Raw genomic sequence first — 25,142 nt, 5'->3', positions numbered from 1 at the left:
ACAACGAAGACCCAACACAGCCAAAAATAAAAAAATAAAATAAATTTATAAAAAAAAAAAGAATGTTTACTCAATTCCTACCATGTGCCAGTCGCTTTGCTATATTGGTTCCCGCCCTCTGGGAGTTCTCAATTCAGGAAAGTGAGAGATTCTTTTTGCAACAGGGTGACAGGAAGAATGAGGTCATGACTACGGAGGTTTCAGAAACAAATAAGGAGTGTGGATATGTCTAAGTTTTTAGCCTTCCTCTATGATAGCAAGCAAGATTTCTCACCTCTAAAATGAAGAGTGCTGTTGGTGTTTCTTAAACTATATCATTTTACAAACCAATAAAATACTAAATTCTCTACCAAAAAGAAGAAGAAGAAGAAGAAGAAGGAGAACCAACAATCATTTACTCTCTGGTGGCCTGGAGAAATTTCCTTATCTATAAAATGCGAATGATCCTATATTATTTAGAGGAGCCCAAAGCATGACAACTAGGCTAAAGAGAAATTATGCCAATACACACACATTAGTGTCTATTTAGCACCTCCTACTCACCAGATTCCGAGAAATATGCTGGGGCTACAAAGTCAGAAGCTTACTTCTCCTTCAATGTACATGACAGGAGAAATGTAAAGACCTCAGGAGTTGCTATGAGAATTTAAAAAATAACAGGATACATGCTAAAGTGCTTTTTAAAAAACAAAACAAAACTGCAGAAATTGGGACTTCCTTGGTGGTCCAGTGGTTAAGACTCCACGCTACCAATGCAGGGGGCCCGGGTTTGATCCCTGGTCAGGGAAATAGATCCCACATGCATGCTGCAACTAAGAGTTTGCAGCCGCAACTAAAGGAGCCAGTGAGCCGCAACTAAGGAGCTTGCTTGCTGCAACTAAGACCCGGCGCAACCAAATAAATAAATAAAATAAATATTTAAAAAAAAAAGATCAAGCTCACTTTATTAAAAAAAAAAAAAAAACCTGCAGAAATGGGGGCAACAGTACCGAACTCATAGGGTTCTTAAGAACACAGCAGCATAATTTAGTATTAAGAGTAACATGAGGGGCTTCCCTGGTGGCGCAGTGGTTACGCATCTGCCTGCCAATGCAGGGGACACGGGTTCGAGCCCTGGTCCGGGAAGATCCCACATGCACCGGAGCAACTGGGCCCGTGAGCCACAACTACTGAGCCTGCGCGTCTGGAGCCTGTGCTCCGCAACAAGAGAGGCTGCGATAATGAGAGGCCTGCGCATCGCGATGAAGAGTGGCCCCCGCTTGCCACAACTAGAGAAAGCCCTAGCACAGAAACGAAGACCCAACACAGCCATAAATAAATAAATAAATTAAAAAAAAAAAAAAAAAAAAGAGTAACATGATATCAAATATCCCTGCTCCCATTGCTCCTGGTCTCAGGTCAGTGAGATTTACGGCTAGAAGCAAAGGCTGTTGCCTTCATGTAAGATTAAAAAAAATAAGAAGAAAGAGAAAAAGAACTAACTATAGATAAAGATGTAGTCCTTTCAGACTCTCGATAATAATAAAGTAAATACAGTTGTACCTCAGTATCTAAGGGGGATTAATTCCAGGGCTCTTCCACCTGCCATCCCTGGCAGATACCAAAATCTGTGGAAGCTCAAGTCCCTAATATAAAATGGCAAAGTATTTGCATATAACCCCTGACATCCTCCCATATCCTTTAAATCATCTCTACATTACTTATAATACCCAATACAATGTAAATGTTACGTAAATAGTTGCTGGTGCACAGCAAACTCAGGTTTTGCTTTTTGGAACTTCCTGGAATTTTATTTTTTCTGAATATTTTTGATCCAAGGTTGGTTGAATCCATGGATGCAAAAACCAAGGGCATAGAGGGCAGACTGTCACTAACAATCAGGATGGGGAGGATGTAGAATTTCTCAGGACAGTGTAGTTTAAACATTTTCCTATCAATCATCTCTGAGTATTCTTTTGTCAATCATACCCATCCAGGGTAGCAGCAGCCCTGCAGAGATCATTTCATTCTCTCCCCTGATTCTGAATCGCCTTGCCTCGAAGTTCCCAACATACTCTGCATCATAACTACTATGGCACTTACTGTACTTACTTGTTAAATTAAAATTACTTGTTTATATGTTTGTCTCTTCCATTAGTCACTAGATAGTGACTGACACACAGTGGATAGTAAATGTTCACTGAATGAATAAAGGAATGGATAGAAGGACTTAATAATTCCCTTTTTATTTATTTTTAAAGAATTCCTAGTGAGGGAGAATCCAACATATGCTTCACATGTCTAGCAAAAAGTTATACAATCCTGATTTTTCTCCAAAATTCAAAAAATATACAGATTAGAAATGAAGAGGCAAAGCTCATTATTTGCCAACAACATGATTTAGAATCAAACAAGCGGTTCTAAAATCTTAGGGAATTAATAAAAAAGCTATGAGAATTATTGACTTTAGCAAGGTAGCAGGATACAGGATAAATACATAAAAATTAATATCTATACATACAAAAAGTAACTGAAAATTGATATTTAAAAACTACAATTTAAAATGGCATCCAAAATATGAAATATTTAGGGATAAATTTGACAAAAGATGTGTAAGACCTGTACACTAACAACTACAAAACACTGCTGAGAGAAATTAAAGACCTAAATGGAGAAATATACAATGTCCAGAGATCGGAAGACTGAATATAGTTAAGATGCCAGTCCTCTCTAAACTGATCTATGGATTCAACACAATCTCAACTGTAATCCCAAAAAGGCATTTTTGTAAAAACTGACAAACTGATTTTAAAATCTACATGAAAATGAAAAGGACCTAGAATAACCAAAATAATTCTGAAAATAAAAGAACGCTAGAGGGAATTCCCTGGCGGTCCAGTGGTTAGGACTCCGCGCTCTCACTGCTGAGGGACCGGGTTTGATTGCTGCTCGGGGAACTAAAATCCCACAAGCTGTCACAAGCCGTGTGGCGCGGCCAAAAAAAAAAAAAAAAACAACAACGCTAGAAAACTTGTATCATCTGATATCAAGACTTATTATAAAATGACAATAACCAAACCAGTGTTACTGACAGATTAATGGAACAAAGTAGAGTCTAGGCCACACACATATGATCAACTGATTTTCAGCAAAGGTGCCAATGCAACTCAATGAGGAAAGAACACTCTTTTCAATAAATAGTGCTAGAACAACTAGATATCCATAAGCCAAAAGAGATAAATAAATAACCTCAATTCTTATCTCATACCCTATATAAAAAATAACTAAAAATAAAGCACAGATCTAATGTAACAGCTAGAATCATAAAACTTCTAGGAGAAGATCTTACTTTGAATTTGGCAAAGATTTACTTAATCAATACAAAGAGTATAAACTATAAAAGAAAAAATTGATATAGTGGATTTCATCAAAATTAAGAACTTTTGGTCTTCAAAGACACTGTATTTTGCTGCATGCAAATGTGAAACAAGTTTTAAAAGACATTGTTACGAAAACGAAAAAGCATGTCACTGGGAGAAAATAGTTGCAAAAACATATCTGACAAAGAAATTGTATCTAGAATACACGAAGAACTCTTACAATTTAATAAATGAGTTAATACTGAGCAATTATGCCCACTTAAAAAATGGACAAAAGACCTGAACAAACACTTCACCAAAGAGGACATATGCATGGCAAACAGGCACATAAAAAATGTTCAGCGTCATTAGTCATGAGGGGTATGCAAATTAAAACCACAATAAGATATATTACTACATACACACTAATATGGTTAAAATTAAAAAGACTGACCATACCAAGTGTTGGCCAAGATGTAGAACAACTGGAACTTTCATACATTGTCTAGTGGGAATGTAAAATTGTAAAACCATTTTGGAAAACAATTTGGCGATTTCTTATGATGTTAAGCATATACTTACCATACAACCCAGCCAATCCTCTCCTAGGGTTTACACAAGAAAAAGGAAAACATGTGTCCGCACAAAGACTTGTACATAAACGTTCATAGCAGTTTTATTTGTGGTGGCCCAAATGTCCATCAACAGGAGACCAGATACACAAATTATCCATAAAATGGAATAAAACTCGGCAATAAAAAAAGAATACACTACTGATACATACAACAACATGGATTAACCTCAAATAATTGTGCTGAGTGAAAGAAGTCAGGCAAGAAAAAAGGACATAGAGTATAATTCCATTTATATAAAGTTACAGAAGATGTGAACTAATCTACAGTGATAGAAAAGAAATCCCCAAGGATAGTTTCCTGGGGATGGGAAAGAAGAGAAGAGAGAGAACGAGATTACAAAGGGGCATGAGGAAACTTTTCGGAGTGATGGGTATGCTCCTTGTCTTAACTGTGGGGATAGTGCCACAGGTGTACACAATGCCAAAGTGCATCAAATTATATACTGTAAATGTATACATTGATTGTAGATCAAATATACCAGAATAAAACTATTAAAAGGAAAAAAAAACGTATTAAGGGAAAAAAAAATATTCTGAGTCCACACTGGAAACTAAACATTGCCCTTTTCAATTACAGAGATGCAGGAAGTCTCTATTAACTGGTAACACAAGTGTGTCCCAAGACATTCTGTTCATTATCCAGGTCACAGTGCTGCTAGACCATAAAATGAGGCAATGGCTTCTGGATTTAAAACAGGAGAAAATCGCAGTATGTACATACACACTTGTATTCTATCTCTTTACACATACAAATGATTAATCAATTGATGCACAGGCAAGTCCTAAATACCCACATTAATGGAGAGGCCGCCCAAGTATTCAGCAAAAACATATAATACAAAAAGCATTTTCATTTGCCTTTGTAATTGAACACGTGGTCTTGTTTTTCAGAAGATATATCTAGGGATGTTGGGCTTTGACTAACGTTAAAATAAACTCTTTTCCCCCCCTATTTTTTACTAGAGCAGGAGCTAAGGAGTTCAGAGGTGGCAAGGATAAATTACAACGCTGACATGGATAAAGCAATTGAATTACATGTAGACAATAAGAATTCAAAAGCATTCACACATATCCACCAATGTTATATACTTACAGGGAAATGTCTGCCCACGTGCTCCCCACTCACTCTCATGAGCTCTCCAGAAGAGCTTTTCTGGGTCTCTAAATGCTTGTACCTCAATCTGAAATGTGTTATAGCCTGCTTATGCACACATGAGAAAAGGTGGCAAAAGCCAAAGATTTAATGCTGAGATTCTGTCAGTAAATTCTCAGCAATTACAGTCTCTGATGAACCAGTTGCTACTTAGGAAGGAGGGAGAGAGACAGGTGTGATGGGGTACACAATTCAGGTAGAAGAGAGCTGTTCAAGAGGATTTTAGGCCAGCAGAATAAGCTGTTCTTAGATGCTTTCAGGTGGGCACTATAGAGATGCATCCTTCCAGTCCTAAAGCCTTTATTTAGTATTTATTTGGGCACAGCAAATGCTGAGCACTAAAAAAGAGAGAAGAATCACAGATACATCCTTCCTCTGCCATGTTCCTCATTCAAAAAAGAGACAATGACAAGGACACATTTAAAATCAAATTAATAACCATCAAGGATATAAATTTCATTATCATTCAAAATGCATCTAATATTAAGTCTTAATTGTGTGGCCATGTAATGGGAGTTTTCAATCTAAGCAATAATGATAGGATTTCAAAAAAGGAAAACAGCCCAAATAAATGAAAACAACTGTTGGTTATCTATGCTAAAAAGAGGGGCAAAGTAAAGCAGTGGTAAGAAAATTAGACTAAATTCAAAAGTCTTACTTTCCTATTCTAGTCCTGATACTATGCAGTCACAGGAAAACTGCTTAATTTATGCTTCAGTTTTTCATGGGAACCCTAATCTCATAGTGCTAGTCTGAAGATTAAATAAGACTATATGCACAAAAATTATCATCAAAATGCTAGCATACTGAATCCAGCAACATGTAAAAAGGATTATATACCATGACCAAGTGGGATTTACCCCAGGAATGCAAGGTTGGTTTAGCATAAGACATTTCTCTAAAGAAGATATACAATGACCAAGAAGCACATGAAAAGATGCTCAACATCATTAGTCATTAAGAAAATGCAAATCAAAACAATGAGATACTACTTTACACCCACTATAATAAAAAAGACAAATAATGACAAGTGTTGGAGAGGATGTGGAGAATTAGAAACCCTCACAGATTGCTGGTGGCAACGTAAAATGGTGCAGCCACCTTTGCAAAACAGTTTGGCAGTTTCTCAAAATGCTAAACACAGGGCTATCATATGATCCAGTCATTCTCCTATGAGGTATATACCCAAGAGAACTGTAAACAGGGACTCAAACATATACCTGTACGCCAATGTTAACAACAGTATTATTCATAAATCACCAAAATGTGAGGCTTCCCTGGTGGCGCAGTGGTTAAGAATCTGCCTGCCAATGCAGGGGACACGGGTTCAAGCCCTGGTCCGGGAAGATCCCACATGGCACGGAACAACTAAGCCCTTGTGCCACAACTACTGAGCCTGTGCTCTAGAGTCCACGAGCCACAACTACTGAAGCCCGTGCTCTGCAACGAGAGAAGCCACCGCAATGAGAAGCCCGCGCACCACAACGAAGAGTAGCCCTCGCTCACTGCAACTAGAGAAAGCCTACATGCAGCAACGAAGACCCAACACAGCCAAATAAGTAAATAAATAAAATAAATAAATTTATTAAAAAAAAATCACCAAAATGTGGAAACAACCCAAGTGTCCATCAGCAGGTGAATAAACAAAAGATGGTATATATACACAATGGAATACAGTATTATTCAGCCATAAAAAGGAATAAAATTCTGACACATACTACAACACAGATGAAACCTGAAAATACGCTAAGTGAAATAAACCAGACACAAAAGAACAAATATTGTATGATTCCATTTATATGACATGTCCAGAATATGCAAATCTATAGAGACAGAAAGTAGATTAGTGGTTGCCTGAGGCTGTGGGGAGAGGGGAATGGAAAGTGATGGGTGTAAGGTTTCTTTTTTGGGGTGATGAAAATGTCTGGTATTAGATAGTGGTGATGGTTGCACACCTTGAGTGTGAATTTTATGGCATGTGAATTATATTTCAATAAAGCTGTTACAAAAAAAAGAATATATGTGAAAACACTCAAACTGTAAAACTGCAAAGTAATGCACAAACACAAGGGATTATTATGATGCAAATAAACAGCTGTGGATTGTGAAGTCATGAAGGTTAGATGAGGTAGCAATTAAATCAGCCAATTCACTAATCCTCAAAAATCCTGTCTGCAGGTATGGGAGGTGCCCAGCCTGCTATGTATTTTACATCTAATGTATTTATCTCTTGACTTTAGGGTACATTTATAAACAATTTGCTTTTCATCTCTGACCAATAAAGATATATTAAAGCTAAGATGTATGGGGGAAGGGAACAAAACCCCATAGAAACCTACCCTATTCCTAAGTTTAAGACATTTGTAGGGGTAGAGGAGAGGGGAGAATGGGGAATGACTGCTAATGAGTAAGGGGTTTCCCTTTGGGGAGATGAAATGTTTTGGAACTAGATAGAGGTGATGGTTGTACAACACTGTGAATGTACTTAATGCCACTGACCTGTATATTTTAGATGGTTAATTTTATATTATGTGAATTTTACCTCAATTTTAAAAATAAAAGCACAGTCTGTTGGTTAAGGGGGAAAAAAAGATGTTTGTATCTGTGCCACAGTAAAAACGGTAGCGATTTTTAACTCAGTAATTATGCCCATCATCTCCTGCCTAGATTACTGCAAGAGCTTAATAGTCCTTCCTGCTTTTCTCTTGAACCCCTAGTCTATTCGTAATACCAGAGAAAATCTTTTAAAAGGTGCATCAGATACGTCACTTCTCTGGCATCTTGAGTGACTATTCCTTTATTATTCATTTCGTATTTTTTGAACACATATCTCAGGTTAAATATCTGCCTGTAAATATTAAATCCCCATAACCTCTAGCACAATGCTGACATACCAACCTGGGATCAATACACATTTCCTGCTGAAGTCAATTAATTGCCAAATAAGACTTGAAGGTAAAATCAGAAAGCAGAGGAGATTCCTTATCTCTACCAAGCTGACAGTAAGCTCCCTGGCTGTGAGCTGTGATGCCTTTATTCCACCCTTGCTGCTTAAGGGTTCTTAGATCTTTTGCAGGTACCTTCCCAACTAGCCTTTAGGTTCCCTAAAGTCAGGGACCACTAGTCTCCATTATCTTCCCCAAGGCATCTAGAAGAGGGATAAGCACATAATACAGGGCAGGAGTAGATGCTGATGGAGATGATGGCAGCCAGAATGAGATGGGGGATAAATCTGGTAGAGAGGGAAGAAGAACCTCAGATTCCAGTAGGATTCATGCTGCCAGCTTGTTATCTCATCCTTCCCTCCTCACCACCCCTTCTCCATGCCCTCCTGAAGCTGTGGGTTCCTAGCCCCCTGAGTCAGTAATCCTGCCTCAGCCAATTTATTTTCTAATCTTGTAGCTTTCATATAAAAGGCTCTCCATGAGATTGATGGTGACAGACAGGACGGCCACACAGATGAGCAGGCTCCCCTGTCAATAAACACCAGGGAGGGAAGGCACCCCATTCATGGGAAAGACAGAGGAGCTAAGTTGTATCAGAAGGGAGGCAATTCCAAAAGCTGGAAAGAGCTATCGAAACAGTGTGCCCTGGGCTTCCCTGGTGGCACAGTGGTTAAGAATCCGCCTGGCAATGCAGGAGACACGGGTTCGAGCCCTGGTCCGGGAAGATCCCACATGCCACGGAGCAACCAAGCCCCTGCGCCACAGCTACTGAGCCTGTGCTCTAGAGCCCGCGAGCCACGACTACTGAGCCCGCGAGCCACAACTACTGAAGCCCACGCGCCTAGAGCCTGTGCTCCACCACAAGAGAAGCCACCACGATGAGAAGCCTGCACACCGCAACAAAGAGTAGCCCCCGCTCGCCACAACTAGAGAAAGCCCATGAGCAGCAACAAAGACCCAATGAAGCCAAAAATAAATAAGTAAATAAATTAAAAAAAAAAAAAGAAAAGAAACAGTGTGTCCTGGGGGAACCCACCTCCAAGGAGGGAGAGGAAGAAACAGAAACTAAGCCAGCTGAAGAGAGATGCCTCCCTCATGCCCTAGGCTCTTCCTCACAAGTATATAGTGAGGTTAAAGTACAACAATAGACGGAAAGTGCTTTGAGGAATAAAAGCACTGTATAAATGCTTGGTACTGCAAGGATTATTATATTAAGTGGCTCTTATCCTTTGCCTGGTTTGTGTCCTAGTTCTTCCAACAGAACCCTAATAAAACTCCCCAAGCATTGGATCACCAAGACAGGAAATGAAATGAAGCAGACTCTCAGTCAAGAGCCCCTGATGACACAAGTATCAATTTGGAGTCAGTGGCAGATCACCAGCAGGGTCAGATGCAGAGAAAGTATCAGTTTTGCATCTGACTTTACTCTCCCTCAGCTGAAGACAAGAGAATTTTAACCACTTTGGGAGGTTTTTTTTTTTCTATCTTCTCTAGCTGCCTTCCCAGCCTTTTGCTCATTCCATGCTTCCTAGCCTATAAGCACTATTTCTCAGACCCTCCTGCTAGAAAACACACACACACACACACACACACACACACACACACACACACACTTTCCCCAATTGGGAAGATCCTTTTCCAAAGTAACCAAGCTCACAGGGGTCCCAAGGAACTCAATCTCTGGTGTAAAGAATAAAAGCGGAAGAGGCGAGACCATGGGAGGAAAACACAGCTCAGAGTCCCAGACCACTGTATGACTGTTACAGAGAAGGTAGGGCTAGAATGGTAGAAGATTTTGTCAGAGTATACCTCCTTCAGCAAAGACTAGGAGATGGAAAGCGATTTCTGAGATCAGTACTGCGGGGCTCCCCGGAGCTCTGGGTGATTAAGAGTGTTACACCGGGCCCAAACCAGACACCCTCCTCAACCAAGGAGAGGAAGCCCAGGATTTAGAGCCAGGGACCTAGGTTCACTACAGTTGTGATTTCAAGTCTCAACTCCCGTGAGCCTCAGTGTTCTCGTATATAAAGGAAAAAATTACTGTAGTAAGTATATATCAGAATGACTGTTAAAGCACTTTCCAAAAAATAGTAAAGTGCTGGACAAATGCCAGTTGCTATTCCGGATCTTCCCCTATCCACCCTTCTATATACTTATACGGTTGGATGTAGTGTCATATGAGAGAACAAAAGGGTGCAGGACTTGGGTTTCTTTACAGTGCCAGGTGGATTAGAGTTAGCAGTTAGTAAGTCTGAAAAGTTGCAAGAAATGTTAACCAAGAGAGAACCAGTCAACACTTGAACACTAGCCGATTAAAGTTATTGGAAAAACCCCAACTGGAGAATTTAGGGCACTAGCTGACACCACTTAAAGAGCACAGAGCTCAGTTGTAAGTACTACAGGAGTATTACAGATGACAGAAAAGATAAGCAGATATGACATAAGAATCAACAGGGGTTTATGTGGTGAGAGATACAGGAAAAAGGAGAAACCTGAATCAAGCAGTTAATCAGGTAAGACTTCACTAGTAAGTAAGTTTGGAAGTGGTATTTGAAGGACAGGAGGGACAAAAATTAACCATAAAGAAATTAAGTGACTGTGGCAAGCTGAATTTTCCAAAAGTAACCACAACAGTATTTCCCATTCTTCATGCCACTCCCCATCAGGAGGTGGTGTCCATATCCCTTCCCTAATCCTGGCCAGGCCTTAGTGACTCCCTCCACTAATAAGAGTAGGGCAAAACTGACACCATGTGATCTCTGAGGCTAGCTCATAAAGAGGGATGCAGCCTCTGCAAGTATCACGGGATGCCTGCTCTGGGAGCCTTCAGTCACCCTGTAAGAAGTCTGGCTACCCTCACCCCACCATGTGGAAAGAGAATCTATAGAGATTCCAGAGAGAGGAAAAGAAAGAGACAGAGACAGAGACAGAGAGACAGAGAGTCGAGGAGCTCCAGCTGTTTCAGCTCTCAGCTGTCTTGAGTCTTCCCAACACAGGGGCCACAGTGAAGAAGTCTTTGAAGCCCAGGCCAGGTCGGCCCCTATATAACTGCACCTGTTTGAGACATCCCAATTGGGAACAACTGCTTAGCTCAACCCAGTCAACCCCCAGAATTCTGAGCAAAATAATTAGTATTATGTTAAGCCAATGTTTGGGGTGGTCTGTTATGCAGCAATGGATATTTTGAACAATACTGATCTGTGCAAAACCTCCATGACCAGGACAGCTAAGTCACACCTAAGGGATGGGGACCTGGCTCATCCAACTAGAGACTATAAGATAGGAGGTAGTAATGAGATAATAATAATAACTAGCATATACTGAACTCTTAACTATGTCAGGTATTTTGCTAAGCACTTTACATGCATTACTTTTACTTAATTTTTGCAAGAACCCTATGAGAGAAATACTCTTTTTCTCATTTTCCAAAAGGAAAAACTGAGGCTGAGAGGGACTGAGTAACAGGAAACCCAGGCCTATTTGACACAAAAGTCATACTCCTAACAACTAGTCTGTACTGCAACATGGTGAGTAGAACCTTAAAGGAGTGACCGAAGTTCCACAGATTAACATGAGAGTTGGATGGATCTCAGAGATCAAATCCAACTCTCCCATTTTACGACTGATGAAACTGAGAGGCCTAGCAAGGTTAAGTGACTTAGCTTAAAACTGTATCCATTACTCAACAATAAAAAGACAAATAAACAGGGACTTCCCTGGTGGTCCAGTGGTTAAGAATCCACCTTCCAATGCAGGGGACACGGGTTCGATCCCTGGTTGGGGAACTAAGATCCCACACGCCGCGGGGCAACTAAGCTGGTGCGCTCTAGAGCCCTCATGCTGCAACTAGAGAAGCCCGAGGGCTGCAGTGAAAGATCCTGCATGCAGCAACGAAGATCCCGTGTGCCACAACTAAGACCTGACGCAGCCAAATAAATAAATAAGTAAACGAATAAATAAATAAATATTTTAAAAAGACAAATAAACAAAAAATGGACCAAGGATTTGAATAGACATTTCTCCAGAGAAGACATGCAAATTGCCAATAAGCACATGAAAAGATGCTCAACGTCATTAAGAAAATGCAAATCAAAATCACAATGAGGTACCACTTTATACCCACTAGGATGGCTATAATCAAAAAGACAGACAAAAAAACAAGTATTGGTGAAGATGTGGGAAAACTGGATTCTCACAGTTTGTTGGTGGGAATGTAAAATGGTGCAGCCACTTTGGAAAACAGTTTGGTAGTTCCTTAAAATGCTAAACACAGAGATAGCATATGATCCAGCAACTCCCACCCTAGGTATATACCCAAGAGAAATGAAAAGACACATCCACACAAAAACTTGTACACAAATGTTCATAGCAGCATTATGCATCACAGTCGAGCAGTGGAAACAACCCAAATGCCCATCAACTGATGAATGGATAAACAGAAGGTAGTATATCCATACAACAGAATATTATTTGGCCATAAAAAGGAATAAAGTACTGATATGTGCTACAACATGGATGAACTTGGAAAAATATCATGCTAAGTGAAAGAAGCCAGGCACAAAAGGCCACATATTATATGATTCCATGTATAGGAAATGTCCAGAGTAGACAAATCTATAGAGACAGAAAGTAGATTCATGGTTGCCTGGGGCTAGTTGGGTGGTGTGGAGACTGGCTGCTAAGGGATACGAGGTTTCGTTTGGGGTGACGAAAATTTTCTGGAATTAGATAATAGGGATGGTTGCACAACTCTGTGAATATACTAAAACCCACTGAATTGCACACTCTAAAGTGGTGAATTTTATGGTATGTGAATTATATATCATAAAGCTGTTAATTAAAAAATTGTATCCAGGGACCTCCCTGGCGGTCCAGTGGTTACGACTCCGCACTTCCACTGCAGGGGGTGTGGGTTCCATCCTGGTCAGGGAACTAAGGTCCTGCATGCTGCACTGCGGCCAAATAAATAAATAAATATTGTATCCATTCATTTAGTAAAACTTTACTGAGCACCCATTCACTACACAGTCCAGGCACCGCAGGGTACACACAGATAAGGCCCCTGAGTAGTTTAAAGGTGCCACACTGCTTAGTGGAAGAATGCTCAGTCACTTCTGAGATTTTATTCTTCCCAAAGTCACTGAACTTACCTGGCCCCAGAGTGCCACTCTTTCCCCATCATTAACCAACCAGGAGGCAGAGAGGGAGGGGAGTTTCCTTCCTCTTGGATAGTGAATGCAAACCTCAGGTCCTATGGGGAGGCCATGGACAAGGAAAGCTTATCGGGAAGAGATTAAATACTCAAGAGACTTGATTCCCGATTTACCGATCTCTTTTCCTGGAGGACACCCTTCAACTGTGTCAAGCAAACCTGATGTCTGGCTCCCTCAAAGATTTACACATTTTTACCAGTGAGCCTGGCCCAGGGGGACAGGAAAATGCAAAGAGCACTAGGCTAGGGCTCCGTAAACACAGATTTTTTTTTTTTAATCCCAATCTCATTGTTTACTAGTTTACAGACTTAGGCAAATCATTAAAGCCTCCCTGAGCTTGTTTCCCCACCTATAATATGGGAATGCAAATACTTGCCTGGACCACCTCAATAAGATAACAGACCAAAAACGCTTTGCAAACTACATATCATACCGCAGAAATAAAAAGGAGCGCCATCATTATGGCACTCTTATCTTGGCCTTATAAACCTTCCATCTTTCTCTCCCTGTCAATTGTGTCCTCCCCTACTTTAAAAACTGACTTCTTCTCTTGGGTCTGATCTTTCCTTTAATCCTGTCACACATCTCCCCTCCTGCCTCTCCCACAGCAGACTCTGATGTATGCTAACCTCTGACTTAAGACAACCTAGCTCTACCTTGAAAAAAATGAACTCAAAGGCCTATTGATGGGGACTAAGGGGCTCCATTTTTTCTCCTCTTCTTTCTGACCAAACTTCATAAAAGAATTGACCAGACTATCACCCTGTCCTCACTGCCTCTTCCCTCTTAGACTCACCGAAAACTGGCTCCTCCCCACATCCCCCCAAGGCCATGAAAATCCTCCTAGTTACTAAATCCAGACACTTCTCTATCCTTTCCATCCTTTGCCTCTTGGGAGCACTTGACACTGCTGGCCACTCCCTCCCTTCATTTCTGAGATTCCACACTGCCCTGGCTCCTGTTTTCCTGCCACTCCCCACCAGTCTCTTGTGTGGGATCCTCTTCCTTTGCCTCACCTTTGAATGCAGTGCCCCTCAGGGTTCTGTCCAAGGCCCTCTTCTCACTCTACACCCTGTCCCTGGACAGCCTCACACTTCCACCATTCGGTCCAGATGTTGATGACCCACATCCCAGCACGCCCTCCTGACCTCCAGGCCCGTATAACCAGCTGCCAACCTACTGAACAGCTTCCCTGGGATCTCCCACAGGCACTTCAAACTCATCATGTCCAAAAGGGACTTCTTCCCTCAATCATGCTCTTCCTCCTCAGTTCCCCTTTTCACTGAATAGTACCACCCAGCAGCCCAAGCCAAGGAAAAGGCTGTCATCCTTGCCCCCGCTCTCCTTCACGCCCTCCACCCCCCATAACCAACTACTTAGTCTTCTAATCCTTCATTTTTCTCCATCTCCACTGTCACTTCCCTAGTAGAGGCCACCCTCACCTCCTGCCCAGATTACCACAATGGGCTCCTAATTTGTCCTCCCTCTCTGTTCTTTTGTTCTTTCAATTTAAACGTCCACACTGCAGTCGGGTGATCTTGTTTTTCTAAAAGCCTATCTTACCATGTCACTCCCTACTTGTCTTGCAATGGTGCTTCACTGCCCTCAGGATAAAGTCCAAAACTCCTAATAGGGAGGATTACATGGTTCCCAGGCCCTAGCTCCTGTACACTCCTGTTTCATTTAATTAATTGTTCCAAGGTCTCGCTATAGACCATAGCTACTTTCAGCTCCCGCTACACCATGTCCTTCCTTTTCTTCTGTCTTCAGTACATGCTGTTCCCTCTGCCTGGACTTTCCCTCGCTCAAGCCTGGCTCTCATTTTCTGGCCTCAATTAAAGGTCACTTCCTCCAGGAAAGTTTCTTTACTGTCCCTCCCATTTGCTTCAACTGATATCACAGAAGAGTTCAGGGTGGTATCATACAACTCCTGCTCGCCTGCGTCTCCCCACACAAAACCACAGGCTCCCAGAGGGCAGGGTAAGCAACTTATTCATGTTGAAATCCTAGTGCTTTGAGGGGCACCAGCCAGTGAAGACTTGTTAAATGGACCAATCTTATTTGAGGGATAGCATGAGTATTCCTAAACCTCAGACCCTATTCCTGTGAACACACTGAAGCCCAAGTGGTTTTCTGCCCCCATCCCTAGGGCTCGGAGGAGAAAAGGGTCTGCGGTTCTAGTCTCATACAAGGTCCCATTCACAAAGCTATTTACTACACTCTCTCCAGCCACCTCCCCCCAGAACAACAGTGGCCTTTCTCTGCAGCAGCAGTCTCTTGGAAGGAAGCTTCTGAGGGCTGTGCTCTGGGAGATGAATGGGGCCAGCCTGGGGCAGGCAGGACAATGGCAGGGCGGGCCCTGTGCCCCGTCAGACCCCTGCAGGGAACAGCAGCCCGGAAACCAGGCCGCCAATGGGGAAATCCCCCGAGAGCTGGGAGAAGCTGAAGGCAAGCAACCCAACAAGGCTGCTCTGTCCCTAGAAGAAATACCAAGTGCCCAAGACCTAGCACCCAGTAAGAACAAGGGGGATTCTTGGTCTCCCTTCCTAGCAGCAATGTTTAGAGTTGCTTTCTTGAAATCCCTTGGGTAGGCATGGAGGGAATTGGTTATGTCAAGAATGAACAACTACAGTTCAAGTCAGGTAACCGTAGGGAGGAGTAGAGAACTCTACTGAGCACTAGAAGACAATCTAGAAAAATGAAGAGACATCGCTTTTGAACCCTGCGAAACAGGATAAGACACAATAACCAACATAAAACATGCAAAGAATGGAAGAGCACCAACATTTATTTATAATAGTCGACCATGTGCTAGGGATTCTGCTAGAACTTTTATATAAAGTATTTTATACCAACATATAAAAGATAATGAGTCCAACAGCTATATGTATGTGCAAAAGGAATGCTGAATAATATAAATGTACTATAGAGTTTGATGATATTAACCAGAAAAGGTCACCTTGAAGGAACTAAGACTAGCCGGAGTTGGGGAGAGAAAGAGAACACTCATATAAAGATGTGGAAAGAGTGATGTGGGCCTGGGAAACAGGCTAGCCTACCTGAAGCGGGATGGTAGGGGACAGTAATAAGACCTACAATTAGTGAGATGTGGGCTGAAGCAAGAAGGCATGGATCCCAAGCTGGGGAGTTCGAGCTGGAAAGGAAAGACACCGTGCAAAGAAGGTTTCCAGCGAAAAAGGATCGACTTAGGACGAGATCTTCCGCACCTTATTTTTAGCTAGTACCGTCCTGTGTTTGTTCAGTATGTTCCCAGGGCCATGCCTGTCGGTTCTCAGTTTAGAATCAGCACAGGTCTCAGCACCCAAGCACAGGTCTTCTCGCGGCAGCTGAGGAGAGTTCAGGCCAATCTGGGGTCCTTGCCAAACCAAATGCCTCAACAACACTCACCAAACGTTTGGCACTATAGAATTCACAAAATGCTTTTACACATATCGCACAGCTAGTCAGCGGATGGGCTGGGACTCACACAAAGCTCTTCTCACTTCAAGTCCTATACTCTCTATAATCATGCTACTAGGACGGTTTCTGCAGAGATATCCCTTGAGCCCTGGAGTTTGGTCTGCAGTGGGGGAGTGGGGTATGATTAATTAATCAGGATATCAAATATATGCTAATCTCCTCAAATCATGACCCCATTTCCTAAGGGAGCTCTCAGAACTCACTGCCCTCTCTCCCTCTCTTTAGAAGACTGCACTGAAGACCTCTAAATCTATTTGGTAGAAACAGCCTAACCTAAGGGCCTCAGCAAGATAAGTATCATTCGATATGCTATGTTCAGTGAATTGCTGGGTACCAATGGGAGGCAGAATGACTTTTAATGATGGTCTTAATCTCTCTAGCAATAGCCAGTCTCCAAAACTTGGGAACCAAATCTGATTCAGCCTTAACATACATACTCTGTTGGTTTTCCTTCCAAAATGTCTTTCAAATCCTGCCCTTCTTTGTTCTCACATTATCTTTTGCTCTCTTCCCACCTACATAATAATATTAGAATTCTTTCCTTAAACATTCCTTTTATCACCATATATTACACAAACCTTGCTGGTTCTCTTTTTCCTACCACATCCAGTCTGAATATCTTTATCCCCCCGACACTCCCACCATACTCACCTTGACAACCTAATTTCTCTCTGCTCTACAAAGACCAACACTCTTACCATCCTGAGACCACCCCATGCTTGGTTCTGCCCCAGAACCTTTGCTTACGTTGTTCCCCTTGTCTGAAACAGCTTCCTCTCTTTCTTCAACCTAAATAATTTCTAACCACCCCTCCCCTGGCTATTCCCACTAGCACCAACTTTCTACTCGTCTCTAAATGTACCTTTTTGGTATACATCAAGATTCAGTAATGATGTACTATCTTTTTATTGTTTTGTGTTGTTTCATTAATTACATTTCCCAACAAGAATGTAAGCTCCACATTCTTGCAAATTATCTATCAGAACACTAAGAACTGGGCTGTGCATGGAGCTATTTGATAAATATCTGCCGTCCAACCGACTGACTGCAAGTGCCACAGATCATAGGTCATCCTCCGGAAGGTTGTTAGATTGGTCCCGTTCCCTCTGTGATCTGATGCCAGTCCACGACTGGTGACTATAGATCCCATTGCACCATTTTATGGTAGCTTTAAACACTGGAGGACAAAGTGCTGGAAATCAGGACTCTGAAATCACTTCACCCTAACTTTTCAAAGCCCCCTTCTCACATATTCACGTCTTAGTTTGCTATTCTTTAGAATGAGGAGAATCCTGAAGAAGTCAATAAAGACGACAGAGGGATACTAGTGACTTTAGGGCCTATGTTGAAATCAGAAGTAAAAGACAGGAAGATGGACTTAAATTGTAGCAAAGGAGGAAATTCCCTGGTGGTCCAGTGGTTAGAACTCGGCGCTTTCACTGGGCTGGAGTCAATCCCTGGTCGTGGTCAGGGAACTAAGATCCCGCAAGCCACACAGTGGAGCCAAAAAAAAAAAAAAAAAGATTGTAGCAAAGGGGCTTCCCTGGTGGCGCAGTGGTTGAGAATCTGCCTGCCAATGCAGGGGACGCGGGTTCGAGCCCTGGTCTGGGAAGATCCCACATGCCGCAGAGCAACTAGGCCCGTGAGCCACAATTACTGAGCCTGCGCGTCTGGAGCCTGTGCTCCGCAACAAGAGAGGCCGCGATAGTGAGAGGCCTGCGCACCGCGATGAGGAGTGGCCCCCGCTCGCCGCAACTAGAGAAAGCCCTCGCACAGAAACGAAGACCCAACACAGCCATGAATAGATAAATAAATAAATTAAGGAAAAAAAAAAGAAAATGTAGTGTTTCTCATTCACTAAAAAAAAAAAAAAAATTAAAAAAAAAATTGTAGCAAAGGAAAAATTGGGATTCAAAAGAATTTACAACTATTCAACTCATGGAACCACAAGAGATCACTGAAAATGGGAGTCCCTCAACCTTCTGGACCAGCTCAGGAGACGCCCTACTTGGAGTTAAGAGGAAAGGGAAGAGGAGGATCCCCTAAGACTTAAGACTTCTGTGATTTTCCCCTCAAATCTGTCCAATTGTTTTAGGACCACAAATCTGGGTGTTCTTCCAGGCCTTGAAAATGTCTTCCAAATCCTACTCCAATTTTATTGGGGGCCACAGATTTCCCCGCCCCTCCCCACACTTCCACTTCCACATCACTGTACTTCTTCCACTTTCCCCTCCCATTTCATCAAACAGCTCTGTTCCCTGGTTTTTTCAAACTTTCGTTTTCACTGGTTTTCAGGAAGGTAGATAGGAATCCTGAAAAAAAGTCCCGGCTCACTGAAAGAAAGGGCACAGGCATTATGTTTTCAGAGGCTCAAAGAACATAACAGCTAGAAGGAATCAAATCTGAGAGGTTGGCTACCCTAATTCACTCATCTATTTACTTGGATGCTGGGGGTCTTCCCTCAGAACTCCAAACCTCTTTTCACAGGGGATCTAACACGACTTTTCATAAAGTAATGATTACTTTTTTCTTTTGAGACCACAATCTGCAACTTCTGTAGTCCTGCTTCCCTCCATGGGGCAAAGGAGTGACCTTGGATGCCACTAGCAGGTCTATGCTTGGGTCTTTTCCCAATACGGTGATTGAGAAAAGAAGAATGCACAGTCCATGGGGAAAACGGTTTCCAAACCACATGATAAATCTTGAAATTAAGTTTTAAAAATAATAAACCAATAAAATGGATTTTTAAAGGCAGTGCCACTATGAAGATGTGAAGCAAATTCAGTCAGTATAGATTAAAACCGTTCCTCTTACGTTTTATGGAACTTCAGCGTTAACAAAGCCCTTTCACCTACATCAGATTCCCAGATCTTTAAAGCGGTATCACTGCTATCCGAAAGACACTATCCAAAAGTTTCCAAACTCTATTCCACGAAGGTTGCGAGTTTCTAGAACCCTTTTGTCTTTATACCAATTTGGGGATTAGCCATGTGACCTTCACAGAATCTTTTTTATTTTTGATGAACTCACTGTCATTTAACTTGTCACATTTTTTGTCTACCCTCCTAAACAGAACAAAAGGGACTCTGACAGTACTTTGACTATTTAAAAAAAAAAAAAGCTAAATAAATTTGTTCATCAAAGGGTGCTCTTTCAGAAATGTTTTTGAGTATGTGAAGGTAAGCTCAGCCTGCTCCTGTTCATAATGGTGATTAATCACCAAATGTTTCATCTGCAAATCCACTGCCATCTCTCATCTCACGCCTGGAGAGCACAAGGGTACATTCTGGAGAAGACTCAGCATTTCAGGGAACTTACTCTTTGTAGTTCTGGATCCCTGTCACTGTTCTGGGAGGCCAACCTCTAGACTAGGCAGAAACTCAGCTGAATGTCTGGGGGTTTCTTGTTCCCAGGGCTCAGTAAGAACTTGAAGTGGAAAGGGGGAGCCTGAGGTGGGAAGAACCTCCCCCACCTCCTTCTCAGACAAGCCCAGTCTCCTCAGCCTAGGCTACCAGCTTTTCTTCTCTACAAACGTCCCCTCAGCCTGAAGGCTCTTTCCTCCTTCCTCTGCCTTTTTCTCCCACCTCCTCCATACACTTCATGAAAGATTTCGCCTCTTCTAAAAAAAAAAAAAAAAAGGCTACAGGCTGGGGAAAAGTTACATTCAATCTCAGATCCCTGATAAGGAACAGTTGCTGGCTCTGGGTTTATTCTGAATTAGGCAAGTCATATGCTTCTAAAACAAGGAACAGCCAGAGATCATAAAACAAATCCTTTTTATCCCCATCTAAGGAAGCCAAGGTAGCTCAAGCCTCTCCCATTCATCAAAATTCCTGGGAAGGAGATTCAATAACCTTCCCCTTCTCATATTCTAGTATCATCACCCAACCCTGACCACTAGAACTAGAAAAGTATGCCTTCTTTCTAACCTCATGCACTTCTGCAACAAAAATGCCTGTTCACTCTGGTTAAATTCTTCAAAACAATGGAAAGATCTTTCAGTCACTCTTAATTTGTTTTGGGCCAGTTCAGAAAGTAGTGCATGATGTTAAATCAAATCCATGAGTTGACCATCTAAAAGTTATAGAGTTTTGGTTTAGAAAGCAATTTGAAATATATTATCTAATTTGATTTGTTTTAATGTTTTTTTTTTAAAAAATATTTTATTTATTTATTTGGCTGCGTCGGGTCTTAGTTGCGGCACTCGGGATCTTTTGTTGTGGCGTGCGGGCTTCTCTCTCTAGTTGTGGCACATGAGCTCCAGAGCGCACAGGCTCAGTAGTTGCGATGCTCGGGCTCTCTAGTTGTGGCATGCTGGCTCCAGAGCATGTGGGCTCAGTAGCTGTGGCACGCAGGCTTAGATGCCCCTCGGCATGTGGGATCTTAGCTCCCCCAGGAGGGATCAAACCTGCGTCCCCTGCATTAGAAGGCAGATTCTTAACCACTGGACCACCAGGGAAGTCCCTATCTAATTTGATTTGCTCCTTTCAACAGCACTGTGAGAAAGACACAATAAGTGTTACAATCCTCAAATGACAAGCTATGTGAAAATGTTTGTGAACCGGAAAGCATTTCATATGAATGAGCTATTGCCTTACACATGAGGAAACCAAAGGAGGCATGTGATTTGCCCAAGATCACACAGTTAAGGGGAATGCCAGGGCTCAAACCAAGAACTCTCAGCTTAAATCTAGTACTTCTCCATCTGCTTTGGTCCTCACATGAGCTAACTACCTCTGAACAGAGAAAAGCTGTTTTATGGATGCAAACTCCTAACCCATCTGGCCATCTCAAAAACATTTGCCATGGAGAACTAGGCAAATGGATATAGATGGCTTAGCAAAACTCATTACCATTCCTATAAAAATAATTCAGTATTATTATCTCTTGCAATATCAAACACATTTTTAGAAACTTTTGAGAAGAACACACATTAACAGGCAATAAATTGTCCATGGACAAAAACTGAAAGGGACATGAACAGCTACCATTTAGCCCATCTTTTGCTAGCAACTGATTAACACTGTAAGATCAAGATTAGCTGCAAATACTTCATGTTTCTTTGGACCCAGAAGTCACTTCCCAAGAGGGGATTAAAGACTCTGCTGGATAAATATTCCACAGCCTTCTATTCTTCGAGCCACAGTCTCTCTCCATAGACATGGTCCTCCATGCTTATAATGTCCTAGAAAACACGCATCACCTAGGAAGCCTTCTCTAATTGACCTTACTTTGACTACACTTGAAATTAACACATGAATGTTGAAAAATCTGAAACGGATGAATTTATACACGCTGACATGTTCACTCAATCCAATATTCGTTTGTCAAATATTTAGTGAGCACTCACCCCAAGCAAGGCACTAAGCCAGGCATGCAGGCTATAACTGAGCAAACAAAACACAGTTCCTACCTTTACAGAGCTTATAGTCCAGTGTTGCTTTTATGTGGTCTTCAGGAGTCTTACACCTTTCCTAGTTCCTCAAGTAGATTGCATGCTCTTTGTAAGCAAGAACTGCACACTTAAATTTTTTGAAACACTGAGCACAGCACCTTACACTACGCTCTCTGAACAGCAAATTGATAAACTAAAAGAGAATCCCTGACTCTATAATCTGAAATCCCTCCACTCAATCTCTCCAGTATGGTGTAAAATTGTGTAAAACTGTGAATTATTTAAAATCCACAGGGTCTTGAATCTGCGATGTCAAAATAGCCAATAGAATGAACCTACTGCTAAAGGGGTACGATCCAATACAACTGGAGATACCGTGAAGGGGACCCAAGTCCCAGAACTGATTCTTTAATGGGGAAGAGAACTGGGGTAGTGGTAGAGGTGAGGAATGCTCTCACCCTGCGAAGCTCCATTATCCCAAGTGCAAGGGGGTTCTGAAAAGCATCTTACCTTACTGCCAGAAAGAATAAAACGGGGCCCCCGCCCCTATTCCACAGGACCAGTATACAAACCTACTTAGACAGGGTAGGGCAAGAGAAAGAGCCTCGGGTTCAGAATCAGAAGACCTGCGACTGAGTCTAGATTCTGCCACTAGTCAGGGAAGATGGCACTGGGCTAGCCAGGTATCCCCCATGAGCCTCAATCACCCCTTCTGTAAAATGAGAATAATAACCTCTGATTTGTCTGTCTCACGGAATTATTGGGAGGCTCAAATGAGATACATTCCTATGAAAGCATTCAGAAAAACCGTGCTATACAAATCCTGAGAAGACTGTGAGGGTATGCAAACTCCCAGAGGAGCATCTTACACTAGCCCAGGAACCTTCATTGCCTTTTTCTTGTACCCCCAACACCTGGGTTTCCATCTGCTCACATCTCTGAATTCACAGAAATAGTTGACCCCCAAATCTCAAAAAGGCAAGTGCGCTAATTCCCAAATTCCAAGAGGATGAAAAGAGAAGGACAGTCATGTAACCATTTCAACTTCTTGCCTTGACACACGCTTCAGTTCTCCCTTTACAAGAGTCAAACTGAAGAGAAGCCAACAAAAAGGGGAAGGGATGGAGGTTCAAGCAGCCACATATACTATCTGTCCTTTGTGGCTGTCTGCCTTCTCTCCACTGCCAAGTCAGGTCCCCGTCTGGGGACTGCTGAACTAATCTAAACGGGACTCTGAGGCAATACAGAGATTAGTGTTTGGGAGAGAGAGAGATTGTATCATTTTAGGCCACATTCCACAGCCCAAAAGAAATTATTATCAGCATGGATAATCAAAGGTTAACTGGACAGGGAGAAAACAATTGTTCCCTTGAAAATATTCTTCCCTATCTCTCCAATAATTTTTTTTTTCCAGGCCCAGTCCTTTCATTTGCTTGTTCAGTCCTCCAACCAACCATCCATCCAGCACCCACAAAACTACCCTAAAGACTCTCAAGGAGAAAAGGTTGAGGAGGAGAGGAAAGGAAAAGGCAGACACCTTACAAAGTTGTAAACTGTAGTGTTACCGGTGACGGGGCGACTGGGCAGACTCTTGGGGGAGGTGGGGGGGGGGAGGGCATCCTGTGCTCCGACTCTAAGGGCCAGTGCCTCTGCCCATCAGGCCTAAGAGCCTAAAACAACTCCTTCGGGCTCTAGGCAGAGGGAAGGCCCATTTTCCAGGGTCAAGCTTATTCAAAACGGCTTGGAAGATTTAACCTAGAGCATCAGCTGGTTGGCAGATTTCAATTAAACCCCAAGCTTGGAGAGGAAGCAATTCTAGTGTTGACCTATGCATTTTGGGGGCCATTATCAGCCACTGGTAAAAATCCAGACCTGTATGGGTGCAAAGGGTGTTTCTGTCCCATCATTCAGGCCAACAACATCCTCCGCATTCTAGAAATGGGATCCACCCCATCACCAAGCCCCACCATTCCACAACAACCAGCCCGTGGAGGCCCACGCCCCTACCAGGGCCCTTCCCCCAGCAGCTCCGACACCTAAAGCCGGACCCAATCACCCTTGGGGTCTCACGTGACCAGGCCTGTGCCCGCCTCCCACCCCTAGGCTGGCAAGTTAGGGACTCAAATTCAGCCTCTGGCCTGGCAAAAGTCAAAGGCGGCTGGAAAGCATTTCCCCCTCTTTCCCCACTTCTGGCGTCACTGTCTACTGTTTATATTTAAAAAACACTGAATCAGGAGATATGTTTTGAACATGGACACACACAGAGGGAACATAAACACACATGCCCAGAGAGTCCCCAGAGACCCCACCAATTCCCACAGCCCACACAGACCCTTCTTTTGCAACCTTTTATCAAAATGCAACACTTTCCCTCCCAGTCATTCCTTCAGTAAGTGTTGAAAAACCACATTATTAGCAAACTTACCTGTCTATACTCTGGGGTAACCTTACACTCATGGTTTCTCAGTGTCTCCACGGTTCCAGAATCCTGTAGTTTTGATGTCTTGATCAGGACTGAATCGCTTGCAATTTTTAAGAAAGGTGAGAGGACGGCCTCCCAACTTGAAGACAGAATCCTTTTTCTTCCAGCTCTCAGGACCCTGGTAACTGAAGCTCCATTCTACTTCTACCAGTTAACATGGTCTCCTTCCTTAGCCCCCTTTTCCCCTCCCCCCCTCTTAAAAAAAACAAAACAGAAAAAACCCGAAAGAAAACGAGAAAAAACTATGACCTTCTTAGAAACCAAAAACCCAACCACAAATCTCTTCAAGGTTAGCGCTATGGGCTTAAAAAAAAAAAAAAAAAATCACAAATGTGCCTTCAAAATATCAATCTTAACTGCAAAATATAGATAAAAACCATCCTTTTAATCTAGTTTTCCTAGCTGTCCTTCTGTTGGCAAGAGAGCCTCAAGCTCCAAAGGGGGAAAAAATAATGCTCTGGTCTCCAATGCTTAAAACGACAACAAATACACTGAGGGACCA

At 42.3% G+C, this 25,142-nt stretch overlaps 1 protein-coding gene across 7 annotated transcripts in view; it reads right to left on the bottom strand.

Annotated features, from left to right (window-relative positions):
- Window positions 1-24,817, bottom strand: part of ARHGEF11 (Rho guanine nucleotide exchange factor 11) — a 110,941-nt gene extending 86,124 nt beyond the window's left edge. For all 7 annotated transcript variants that reach the window (XM_061183266.1, XM_061183273.1, XM_061183269.1 and 4 more), the window contains exon 1: window positions 24,584-24,817. In XM_061183266.1, coding sequence (XP_061039249.1) covers window positions 24,584-24,615 — 32 coding nt within the window. In that variant the 5' untranslated portion in view covers window positions 24,616-24,817. The remainder of the gene's footprint in view (window positions 1-24,583) is intronic.
- Window positions 24,818-25,142: the final 325 nt, after the last annotated feature.

The sequence above is a fragment of the Eubalaena glacialis genome, chromosome 3, assembly GCF_028564815.1.
Source record: "Eubalaena glacialis isolate mEubGla1 chromosome 3, mEubGla1.1.hap2.+ XY, whole genome shotgun sequence".
Classification (NCBI taxonomy): domain Eukaryota; kingdom Metazoa; phylum Chordata; class Mammalia; order Artiodactyla; family Balaenidae; genus Eubalaena; species Eubalaena glacialis.
This window is presented reverse-complemented; position numbering and strand designations above follow the sequence as displayed.